This window comes from Bubalus kerabau, chromosome 4 (assembly GCF_029407905.1).
Source record: "Bubalus kerabau isolate K-KA32 ecotype Philippines breed swamp buffalo chromosome 4, PCC_UOA_SB_1v2, whole genome shotgun sequence".
Lineage (NCBI taxonomy): Eukaryota > Metazoa > Chordata > Mammalia > Artiodactyla > Bovidae > Bubalus > Bubalus kerabau.
In genome coordinates, this window is record NC_073627.1 from 172596165 (window position 1) to 172608385 (window position 12221).

General features: G+C 55.1%; 1 protein-coding gene across 6 annotated transcripts in view; it reads left to right on the forward strand.

The window, feature by feature from the left end:
- RGS3 (regulator of G protein signaling 3) overlaps positions 1–12221 on the forward strand; it is a 139847-nt gene that overhangs the window by 112651 nt on the left and 14975 nt on the right. For all 6 annotated transcript variants that reach the window (XM_055579404.1, XM_055579408.1, XM_055579409.1 and 3 more), the window contains one exon: positions 10149–11111. In XM_055579404.1, the coding sequence (XP_055435379.1) occupies positions 10149–11111 (963 nt within the window). The remainder of the gene's footprint in view (positions 1–10148; positions 11112–12221) is intronic.

Genomic DNA, 12221 nt, shown 5'->3' on the forward strand with positions numbered 1-12221 from the left:
AGTATTTTAGGGACCGCGACGGACAGACAAGGGTAGGGATGGGTCTCTGGAAAGGGGGCGTTTTCTACTCTTCCGGCCCTCGATGCACCCCCAAGATCCTGGCCTCGCCTTGGGCCCTGAGAACAGACCCTCCCAGGCTGGCTGAGATTCAGAGCTGGACAGATCCCCTCTGGGAGAGGGTGGCCTGGAGAGGAGAGTCACTTGACCTGGGGCCATGCAGTGAGCCAGACTGACCTAGCCAAAGAGAAGCTGAGCACAGGCTCGGCTACCCCCAGCCTCCAGGGCCTTTCGGATAGGCCTCAATCTTCTGCCCTGAAATGTACAGATAATAGCTCCTCCACCGTGGGGCTGCAGTCAGAATATGTCAAGTGCCTTCTCCTGGGGTGGGAAGCAGGGGAGGGGACAGGTGATGATGATGATGAAAGAAGGAGATATGATTACCTCCTTGCAATTGCAAATGTTTATTGAGCACGTACTGGGCTTCCCAGGCAGCGCTAGTGGTAAAGGACCCGCTTGCCAGTGCAGGAGAAGTAAGAGATGTGGGTTTGATCCCTGGGTTGGGAAGATCCCCTGGAGGAAGGCAGGGCAAACCACTCCAGTATTCTTGCCTGGAGAATCCTGTGGACAGAGGAGTCTGGTAGACTACAGTCCATAGGGTCTCAAAGAGTTGGATGCGACTGAAGTGACTTAGCACACACACATTGAGCACCTACCACATGCCAGGCCCTTCTGTCTGGGTGGACTCCCAACTGTACCATGGTGTAGGTACTTGCTACCTCTGTCACCATTTCACAGATGAGAAAATTGAGCCTTGAAGAGGTTAAGCAGCCTACCCCAGGGCGCTGAGCTAGGAGGAGGCTGGGCCGGGATAGGAACCTGGATTTGCCTGTCTCCAGACCCCTGTTCTTCATCAGCAGTAGGCTTTTCTCCTCCACCCCTGGCTCTGAAAGTGCTCCCCGATTCTCCAAGCTGTTGCTTGGAGTTAAGCCTGAGATTTGGGGGTTGGTCTCCAGTGCCTGCCATGAGGGAAAATTGAGCCGCAAGAGGAAGGTCATGGCCATGGGCCAAGCAGGGCTATGCCCCAGGTCTTGCCTCCTGCCCACTAGCATCCCTGCGAGGGAGGTACCACTGACTCAGCTACACGATTAAGAAGCGGGATTCAATCCGCCCTGCCTGAGTCCAGATCCTCGCCTCCTGACCACAGTGCCATTTACGTCCTTCTCTGGGGTCCCTCTGGCTTGGCAGAGCTTTCTCGTTTGCTCAACCTAGTGTAGAACATCACAGAGAAACCACACGCTTCTGACTCTTCCCACACATCAAGGGGTCCCTGGGAGGGAGGTGGTTTGGGGATTCTGTACCAGGCCTCTGCCCACCGGGTGAGTCAAACACCCGCCCCTCAATCTCCACTAACTTGGGGGTAAGAACAGGGATCAGGCATCTGGAATTGCTCAGCACTGCCTGGCCGGGCCCAGGTTGGGAGCTTGGTAAGGTCTTCTGAAGACAGAGAGGAAGGGAGAGAGGAAGAGGGAGTGAAGGGGGCAGGAAAGGAGGTCAGGGGGCCGCAGGAAGAGCAGCTTAGAGCCAGGCAGAGCATTCTGACTCCTTTTCTTACTCAGTTTTTGAACTTGCATAAGTTTTACATGTTATCTGAGTCCCGGATCCCTTATTTGCAAAATGGGGCCAGTGATACTGACCTCATAATGTGGCTGGACGTGAGGCGTGTGTACAGCACCTGTCAGTGCCGGCGGTCTAGTAGAGGCTCGCTGAGTGGTCTCGCTCTTCCCGTCTTCACTCTTCTTTTTCCATTGCTTTCTGTTTTCACCATCTCTAGCTCCACCTTCCCTGTCTTTACAACGCTGAGTAAACATTGCTTTCAGAATAAAGTCCGAATTCTTTAATATAACCATGCTTCTGCTCCACAGAACCACCTGTGCTTCCTCAAATATTCCATGTCATCTCTGGCTTTGGCTTGGATACCCTCTCCTATCCTCTTCCCCACCTCCTCCAAGAGCCACCCCAGTCTTTCCTGCTGCCTTTATGCGTCCATAACCCACTGAGATGATGGTAGGTGGATGGGAGATGGACATGGGCCTTTTACCTGGTGCTCTCACCCATAGACCCCAGCACCTTCAGGGAGAGACACGTGTCTTGCCACTGTTGGGCTCCAGTGCCCTGCACAGGCCCTGGCACGTGGCTGGCTCTGGGTAGGTATTTGCTGAGTAACTCTGGGGGTGGGGGTGGGGGTGAGGTGGGTCAGCCTGGGACACAGTCCTGATGAGCCAAAGCAGAGCCTGCCCAGGGCCACACGAGCAGCGTAGGCCGGGCCTTGGCAGGAGAGCAAAGAGCCCTCTAGCTAGGGCATCCCAGGGAGCCTTTAACTGGGCTGCATGGGATGGGCAGGAAGTGGACTTGAGGAGGGCAGGATAATAAGGAAATGAGAAAGCGCAGGTGCACACACCCGGATCGGGGAGAGAAGGAAGGTGCCCCGGGGTAAGGGAGTGGTGGTGGAGCCCGCAGGAGAATGGGTTTCTGAGCAGAGAGACCCATGGTGGGGCCGGAGAGGCCCACAGGGCCGCACTCACCTTCTGGCGGAGGCATCAGTTACCACCGGGTCAGGAAGACGCTGGGGAACTTCTGCTGTCCACGCGCATGGCTTTCAGTTGAGAAGAGGGCTGGGGCATAGAAGGGGTCTTTGAGGCTACAGGGTTGGAGGGAAGACTGCCCAGTGAGAAACTGGGCATCCAGAGGGGATCGAGCATCTCTGCATCTCTTGCTCCACAGGGCAGGCCTGAGGGCATGTTCTTCTGACTCAGCCAGGTGGCAGCGCCAAGAGGAGGGACAGTTTCTAAAAGGGGTCCCCTCTCTTCGCAGTCCTCAGGGCTTCCTCTTCCCTGTGTGTTGGCTTTGTCTGGAGAGGTTCTGAAGGGGGTGAGCTACTTCTCCGTTCCTCAGTATTGCTTTCAGTACAATGGGTATGTTCCCCGCTACTGTGTGCTGCCTGCCTTCCTGAGCCCCCGACAGTTCCATGGGTTGTGGTGTGATTCTTCAGGGACAGAGAATTTTCAGTGTGTGGTCAAATTCCTCCTTCCCCTCTCTCCTCCTGCATTTGGTCCTCTGTTCATAGGGAGTGTGAACGGGCTAGCTGACTCCAGTGGGCTTGATGGCTACCCATCGTGGGCCAGGGGCTGCTGCTGCTTTATGGGCTTCCTTACAGAGGGAACACTGTGTATTTGAATTGGTACCATACCGGGTTCTGATCTGGATTCTAGTCCTGATTCTGTTGTGTGACCTTGGGCGTATTGCCTCCCTTCCCTGAGCTTCAGTCACCTTGTCTGTTAATGGAGGCAACTCCCCAGAATTCTGGGGGGGGAAGTTGAGAGTCGAAAAAAGTCAAGATGCCTGGGCCCTCCTGTTGGGGTCTCCTATCCAGTAGGTCTGGGATTGGACCCAGTTACAGATATTCTTAAAATGCACCCCAGATGATTCTAAAGTATGTCTCTTTATTGAGAACCGATAGGCTGGATCTGTACTTTGCAGACTTTAATATGCAAATGAATCACCTGGGATCTTTAAATGTGGATTCTAATCTCGTTAAGGCCTGAGATTCTGTATTTCGTAATAGCTCCCAGGTACTGCTGCTGCTGGCTCATGAGTTATTACTTTGAGTAATAACAATTTAGATGGTTTGTGAAGTTTCTTGGGTTGCCCATTCATTCATTTATCATCAATACTTAAGATGGGGAGTGGGGAGAGGTAAGCCTAGAGGGAGAGACAAAGCCCAGACTCTTCTAGGGCTACAGAATTTGGGCTTTGTCTGGAGGGACCTGGGGAACCAGGGTTTTTAAGCCAAGGAGTGACAGGGTCAGATTCGCATTTAGAAGACTCCTCTGGCAGGATGCAGAGAGTGAGCAGAGGGGTGTGGACCACTGCTGGGAGGTCAGTGTCAATCCCAGGACCAGATGATGTGGTATTGAAGCAGGTGGTGGTCAGTGGAGGGAGAGAGAGTGGCTTCTTTTTCTTTTTTTTTTAATCAACTTTATTTTTCAGAGTGGTTTTAGGAATTGAGAGGAAAGTACAGAGCGTTCCCAATGCTTCCTGTCCCTGCACACACATAACCAACCCCACTGGAAAGATTCTTAAGATTTTACAAGAGATAATCAGGACGATTTGTTGATTGGCCATGGGGGTAGTGGAGAAGAGAGAATGATACCCAGGCCTCTGGTTCGGGCACCTGGTGTGGGTGTGATTGACTCAGAGACTCCGAGAGGAGGAATGGACTCTGGGGAAGGTCATGAGTTCAGAATGGGGCGTGTCAAGTTGGAGACACTGGTGGGCCATTCGGAAGGAGGTCCCCCTCTCGTGCCTGGGCTCCAACCACCCAGGTGTCCTCTCTGCCCTCGCGGGCGCTCGCCCTCCAGGCTTGGGGGCCTTTGTGCTGTTTGCTCCTCTGTGAGCCCACCCCTGCCCCCTGAGTGGATCTCTGCCTCAGGGCCCTTTCACGGGGTCACCTCTGCCACACGCCCCTCTGTTTTCTGCAGTTTTCCTTCACGTTATGGATCATAGAGTTCTTCAGATTGTTTCTGTGGGTGATGACCTGGTTCACGCCAGTGCTTCCTCTCCAGCGTGTGAGCTCCACCAGGACAAGGATCATGTCTTTCTTGTTCTGATGTCCACAGAGCCTAGAACATTCTGAGAGAGGACAGGTCTGGGCTGGCAGCGGGTACCGGGTGTCATCCGATGGTTGTTGCCTAGGGAGTGGAGGGGTGCACGGGGGAGGGGGCCGGAGTAGGGTGTGATGAGCAGGACACAGGCGGAGGAGGGGGTCATCGGCTCAGTTGGAGGAGATCCAGAGGAGGAAATGTCAGAACCAGGCCGTGCTGCGGTGGTCCTGGCTGCTGCTGACGGAGTGCTTCGTGTACCAGCCCAGAGCTGAGCTCTGGGTGGATGTCTGCTCAGTCACTCCTCCCCGGCTTGCTATGTTACCTCTAAGGAAACTGGGGCCAGAGAAGTTAGCCTCGAGGTCACCCAGCCAGTAAGTGTGAAGGAGGGATCTGTCTCTGGAGCTCTCCCCATTTTAAGGTACCTGCTGCCTCCCTCCTCCTGGACTTTGCCGAACCCATCACAGTGAGGGCTGGGGAGGGAAACGGCCTGGAGGCCCCTGAGCTAGTGGCAGAAGCAGGGCAGTGGTTCCAGCCTCCGGGGGTCAAGAAGCCAGGCCTGAGGAGCTGGACTGAGGCTGAGCGGGGGTTCCCGGAAGCCAGCATTGAGCCAGCTTGCCAAACTCGGAGGAGCACCCCCATCCCAAAAGGCAAGCCTGGAGCTCAAATGGCCGGGTGGGAATCTCGTGGCCTCTCCCTTTGTCCAGCTGCTTTCCCTTTCACAGAGCTATTTCCTGTCCTTTCTCAGGCTTGGTCCCCAACAGTGATCGCCTGGGATCTCACAGCTAGCAAATGATGGGGTAGGGGTTCCAGCCGGGGTCTTCCGGCCTTCTGTCCAGGCTCTTTCTGAAAATTCTGTGGAAGGGCCACCCTGAGATAGAGGCAAACCCTGGCACACCGCCCCCCACCCCAAACCCCAACCTCTACTACCCCAGCCGAGCCCTGCCCTGCCCAATGCAGGAAGTGGTTTTCAAGGGCAGATGCAAGCCCAGCATCTGTGGTGGAGGTGATGAGTCATATTAGAGCTGCAGGTTGACTTTGGGGTCAGCCAACCTGGCTCCACATTTAGTAGCTATGTGACATTGGGCAAGTCACTTCCAGCCACCACAGGGCCCAGGGGACGTAGGTGGTGTGAGCCAGGCCTCTGGGTGTCACACCTGCCACCCTTCCCCAGCCTGTTCCGAGCCCTGGATTGGAATGGGGAGAGGATTTGATTATATCCTAAACAGCAGCTCCATTTAGAAGGCCTGGTTCATTTCCTGTGTGCTTCTAGCAGGCGAGACATGCACAGAATTAACCCTGGTCCAGCTGAGCCAAAGAAATGATGGATGGGAGAGATACACACTCTCTGCAGCACAAGGGCAGCTTCTCGGCAGGCTCGGACCCAGGGCCCTGGGCGAGTCAGCTGGTCTCTGGGCTGCCTTGGCTGGATTCTTGGCACCCCAACCTGTTGTAACAGCTGCCTAACGGGGTGTCCCTTCAGAGCGCTCACCGCATTCCTCGAGACCAGTTGTCCAGCTTCTGCTTTTCTGCTCAGGGGAGGGCAGCGACTGCGTCTGACTTGGCCTCTGCTGTCCCCACCCCCACCCCAGGACCTAACTCAGTGCCCGGAGAATGAATGACTGTGTGGACGCGTGCTCCCCAGGCCTCCCGCCACCCCCGCGTCCTGTCAGCCCTCCCAGAGCAGTCTCACACAGCTCGGCTCTGCTTGTGTCGTTTCCTTGCTCCCAGGACCAGCTCATGCCTGGCGTCCATTCTGTAACGCGTCTCTCACCTTTCTCTCCTCTCCCGTCCTAATTCTCTTCACTTGCTACCCTCTCCCCTAAGGCTTCTGAGGTTTTCTGTTCCAGAGGCCCCCTACCCCCTCAGGTACCCCATACTCCAGCTTTCCCAGGAACACAGATCTGACCAAGCCTACTCAGGCGCTCACACAAAACAACCTGGTCTGTTCTGAGCTGGTTCTTCTTTGCCAATGTCTGCCCTGTGGGGGATGGGCCTGGGTGAAGGGCCATTGCTCACAGCCTGCTCCCCCTCTGTCTAGACCCCTGGGGCTCCCCTGCCCTTGTGTGTAAAGATCCAGGGAAGTGGGGAGAGACGCTTAACTGGGAGACAGGAGTCCTAGTATTGAATCAGCCTCCCATTTCTTAGGTGATTTCCTTAGCCTCTGGGACCTCAGTTTCCTGATCTCTAAGGGAATGACAACCCACTCCAGTATTCTTTCCTGGAGAATCCCATGGACCGAGGAGCCTGGCGGGCTATAGTGCTTGGGGGCACAAAGAGTCAGACACGACTGAGCGACTCAACAACAATGACAAAGATAAGCCTAGACTAAGAATAGCTCCCGCTTTATCAAATGCTTCTTGTGGGCCAGGCCCTGTGAAGAGCATGAACTTAGTCCTGTGAGTTTGGTGTGATATCACGGCTCTGCTCCAGGTAAGGAATCAGGGCTCAGAGAATTCGGGGAGGCTTGGCCATATTCTCGCACAGCTAGGAAATGACACTGCTGGAAGCAAAACCAAAGTCTGACTGGGGCCGTCTGAGCAGGAACCACGGGTGCTGTGAGAGCCCTGGGTCCTGAGTGGCTTCTCAGCGTCCCGGGGCGGGGGGGTAGGGGGGGCCCTGGGGACAGAGGCACTTCCCCTCCCGGCTTTGTTTGCTTTGGCCTCGAGGAGCACCATTGGCAGAGGCGGCTGACTCGCATTTCTGGTTTTGGGTCTGGTGCTGCACTTTCTCGAGGGGCAGGCGGCTCGGCTGCAGGCACTACTGGTGGAGACCGTGGCCCCACTCCACCCCCAGGAAGGGGAAGGGTGGCCTGCTCCTCTCTCAGGGCCCAGTGCCAGTTCCCCAGGGCACCAATTGCTGCTCCAACTGTCCGTGCTTCCAGATGGAGGGGTCTGGCAGAGGGGGAGGTGAGAGAATGTGGGACACCAGGGAGCTGGCGTTGCCCACAGTTTGCTTTTTTTTGACGGAGAATGCTCGCTGGTGGGAGGGGACGGGCAGGAGCTGGGCTGCCCTGGAAACTGAGATCCAAAGGGGGCTTGGGAAGAAAGAGCCAGGAGTCAGGCTCTAACCCCAGCTTAGCCCTGCGTTTACGGGTGCCTTTGGGCAAGTCCCTAGGTCACTGTCCAGGCTGGGCCCTCTGTCTTCCTGTTAGTTCATTGGAGAGTCTCTCTGACCCCCCTGGGAACAAACTAAGGTTCCCAGATGAGATTCCTGGATTGGGGGGTGCCTGGAATCACAATTGCCAACTTCGATTCTGGGAGCCTGACAGTTTGCTTCTAGGGGTCCATGAGAAAGATGTGGCACTGTTTAAGTTTCGTGAACAATGTTTTCATCACCACAACCACCATACCACCACCACCATCCCATTTCAGAGCTTTGGACTTTTATAGTGTACTCTCCTCGTGTGTCGCTTGGGTACCTTGGTTATCCCATTTCATAGGTGGCAAGCCAGAGGTCCAGAGGGTTTAGGGACTGGCTCTTCCTGGCCCTGCTGTGTGATTCTAGGTTGGCCCCTTCTCCTTTCTGGGCCTCAGTCTCCCTATCTGTGCAGTGGGGATATGGACTCGCCAAAGTTCCCAGGTCTGAGGCAGTGTGGTCTGAGGGTTTTCTGGGTGGGTAAGTCTTCACCGTGGAGCTGCGGGCAGGATTTGCAGGGCAGGCAGTCCTTGGGGTAAGTGGGCCCCTGTCTTTGCCTGTACCTGGGAACCAAACTCTGGCCAGATCATCCTGCAGTCCTCTGAGGCTCCCCCTCCTGGCTCAGCAGCTTTCTCCCTCCCACAACCCAGGAGGTGGAGGTGGGAGGGGCTTTCACTTTCATCCTCCCAGGCAGTGGTTTTTATCCCCCTGGCCTCTCACATCCACTCTGGTGCTCCCAGACGCCACTCTGACCCCTGACACTTGGGTGTGGCAGCTGCCCTGGGCTGCAGCTGGGCCCCTTATTCCCAGATGTGAGGCCTGGCCGGCCCAGGGCTTAAAAGAGTTCCCAGCTGCAGGCATGGCCTTTCAGTCTCTGGCAGCTGTGCCATAGTGGGTAAGTACTTGCTCTTTGGGCCCAGCTTCTTCATCCATCAAATGGACATTAGTGGTCTTTACAGTAAGAGCTCTTAACCTATGTTCTGAGGCATTTACCCTGAAATTCTGCACCTGTGTGTGTGTGTGGGTGTGTGTGCGTGTGCTTATCTGTACAGTTCTCATACGTGTGTGGCATCTTCCTCTTTCATTAGTTCTGTGTCCTTGTGGCCTCTTCATGGACGGAACCTGGGCTCTGAGCAGTTCCCGGTGCAGCACTCCAGGTCCTCGACTGTGATGGGGGGAGCCCAGCCTAGCCCTAGCTCAAGTATCACAAGTGTGGCTGTGATGCTGGGGCACCCCTGACTTTCTCTGAGCCCCAGTCTTCCTGTGAGATAGATGCTTTTCAGACTCGGAGTAAGGGCAGTATTTTCTTCTTTGCAAATGACATCTGCAGGACCCCAGCGAAAACTCCAAGGATTCTGAGGATGGTGTGTAAGGCAGGAATGCTTCCTCTTTTGTTTGTACGTGCGACTCCTGAGGTTCCTCCAATCATAGTTTAAAAAGCACGGGGTGGGTGATCCCTCTCGGTGAGGTTCCACATGTCTATGACATTTGTCGAGTACTGGTATGCACAGTATTTTGAAGTTCTGGTTTTCTTCCAGTTTACTAGTTTCAAAAAAAGCTCAACATTCAAAGCAAGTTCTTCTTCAAATGACTCACTAAGGCTTTTGAAAGGCTTTGGTTCAGGTGGAAGATATCCTTTGGCTGGGTCTGGGATTCTCTCACTTGGTAGCTGCTCTGGCTTGGGGCTTGTTTTGATTCTGGTCCATGAAGGCCAAGGCTGTCTGCTCCTCATTTACTCACAGACCGACTTACTCACAGAGGGACCGTGACACTCCCCGTCGAGGGCCATTGGGAACATTACATGTTAGCGTTAGTGACTCAGTCGTGTCTGACTCTTTGTGACCCCAGGGACTGTAGACCACCATGCTCCTCTGTCCATGGGATTTTCCAGGCAAGGATACTGGAGTGGGCTGCCATTCCTTTCTCCAAGGGATATTCCCGACCCAGGGCTCAAATCCGGGTCTCCTACATTGCAGATGGATTTTTTTTTTTTAACCTTCTGAACCACCAAGAAAGCCCCCGGGGAACATTACATAAGCGGGGTTTAATCTGCCATGGCTCCTGGCATATGAGAGAAGCCATATAATGGTAACTAACCTCTCCCTCGTCTCCCTTAAATGACCAACCATGTTTTGATGGAGCACAAGTTTCCAGCAAGGCAGTGAGGGTGGGAAGCCCATATTCAGCTAAGCCAAAGGGGCTGTCGGGTCTCCACGGGGCGCCTCGGCTCTCACACCGTGGGGTACGGGCTGTGGGCTGCGGATCGCCGCCTCATTTTCAGTCTCTGTGACGCTGACTCGTGCATGGTAGCCTCCTCTTGTAAGCCTTTCTCATTTTCTCTTTATTTCACAGATGTTTGAGGGATCAGAGGCGGATGAGAAGAAGGAAATGCCTGGGGAGAAAGGGAAGGGGCCGGGTGCCAAGGACCCCTCACCCAGCAAGGACCTCTCTCCTGGCCAGGAGCCTCTTCCCGGACAAGAGCTTCCACCCAAAGAGGACTCCTCTTCTGGCCAGAAACCTTCTGCTGGCCCAGAATCAACGCCCAGCAAAGACTCATCTTCTTGCAAAGAACCTCCTGTGCGCCAGGAACGCTCGCCGAACAAGGACTCCCCACCAGGCCAGGAATACCCTGCAGCCGCAGTCTTCTCTCTGTGCCAGGACCTTCCTGCTGGGCAAGAACCCTCTCCCGGCCAAGACCTTCTAATCAGTAAAGACCTCCCTGCCCTCCAGGAACCCCCTGCCCAGGACCTTCTGCCCCGTGAAGACCTGCCCCCCGGCCAGGGCCCCCTGGCATCTGAGCCCCTTGCTGAGGAGACCACGAGCTCTGGGGACCCACCAGCAGCCACAGGGAACCCGCCCGTGGCCTCCAAGCCAAACTTCGTGATCCCCGAGGTCCGGCTGGATAGCACCTACAGCCAGAAGGCAGGGGCGGAGGGGGGCAGCTCGGGCGATGAGGAGGATGCAGAGGAGGCTGAGGAGGGGGAGGAGGACGAGGACGAGGACACAAGCGATGACAACTACGGAGAACGCGGGGAGGCCAAGCGCAGCAGCATGATTGAGACGGGCCCGGGTGCCGAGGGTGGCCTCTCACTGCGCGTGCAGAACTCGCTGCGGCGCCGGACGCACAGCGAGGGCAGCCTGCTGCAGGAGAACCGCGGGCCCTGTTTCTCCTCCGACACCACCCTGCACTGCTCGGATGGCGAGGGCACTGCGTCCACCTGGGCCATGCCTTCCCCCCGCACCCTCAAGAAGGAACTGGGCCGCAATGGAGGCTCAATGCACCACCTTTCCCTCTTCTTCACAGGACACAGGAAGGTAAGGAGCCCAAGGGTGGAGGGGAACAGGGTACATGACAGGGCTGGATGGGTCCAAGAGCTGCAGGGAATGAATCTTGGCTTTGTCCCACCTCTGCTTTTGTCTCAACCTTCCAATAAGCCTTCTACCCATTTAACAGATGATAAAACTGAGGCCCAGAGGGACAAAGAAGGCAGAACTTGGATTTAAATGCAAGACTTTCTGACTCCAGATATTCTTACAGCTCTATTTTACCGGGGGAATCCACCAAAAGTATAGCAGGTATATTTGGATCTATAAGATCCAACATGCTAGCTGGAGAAATAGTTATAACTTACACTTGGTCCAAGCCTAGCCAGCCTAGAAACCTGTCAGCCCACAAGCGTGACAACACGTGTTTCCTCCATGCTGGTGTTATTCTAAGCAATTTTTATGAACTCATTAACTCTCACAGCCACCCTAGGAGGTAGACACTGTTGTTGCCTGCTACGGATGGGGAAACTGAGGTACCGGAAGGTTATGTCACTCACGTTGGGTTGCACAGTTTATAAATGTCTGAACCAGAATTAGAATGAGGCTCCAGGGCTGGAGCTCTTAACCACCATGCTCTTTGTCTCTTGCAAATATTTATAAATAGATGAATAAGTGTTTATTGATTTCCTGCTGTGTGCCAGGCCCTGTGCTCCGTGCCACAGCAGGGGCCACAGAGATGCGAGAGGCTGATCTCAGCCTGTGAGGAATGTGTTCTCTGTGTGGGCCAGCGGGGTGGCCTAACAGTGGAAAGACTGCATCATGGCTTTGAAGCCCATCCGTGTTCATGCTCACTGGCTCAGTCAAGTCCAACTCTGTGACCCCATGGACTGTAGCCTGCCAGGCTCCTCTGTCCATGGCATTTTTCAGGTAAGAATACTGGAGTGTGTTGCCATTTCTTCCTCCAGGGAATCTTCCTGACTCAAGGATCGAGCCTGCATCCCTTGCTTTGGCAGGCGGATTCTTTACCATTGAGCCACCTAGGAAGCCCTTGAGGCCCACTAGCCAGTTTGAATCTGGTCTCTGTCCCTCACTTACTATGTGGTCTTGGGTGAGCCGCTCAGCCCTCCTGAGCCTTAGTGTCTTCTCTGAAAAGCAGAG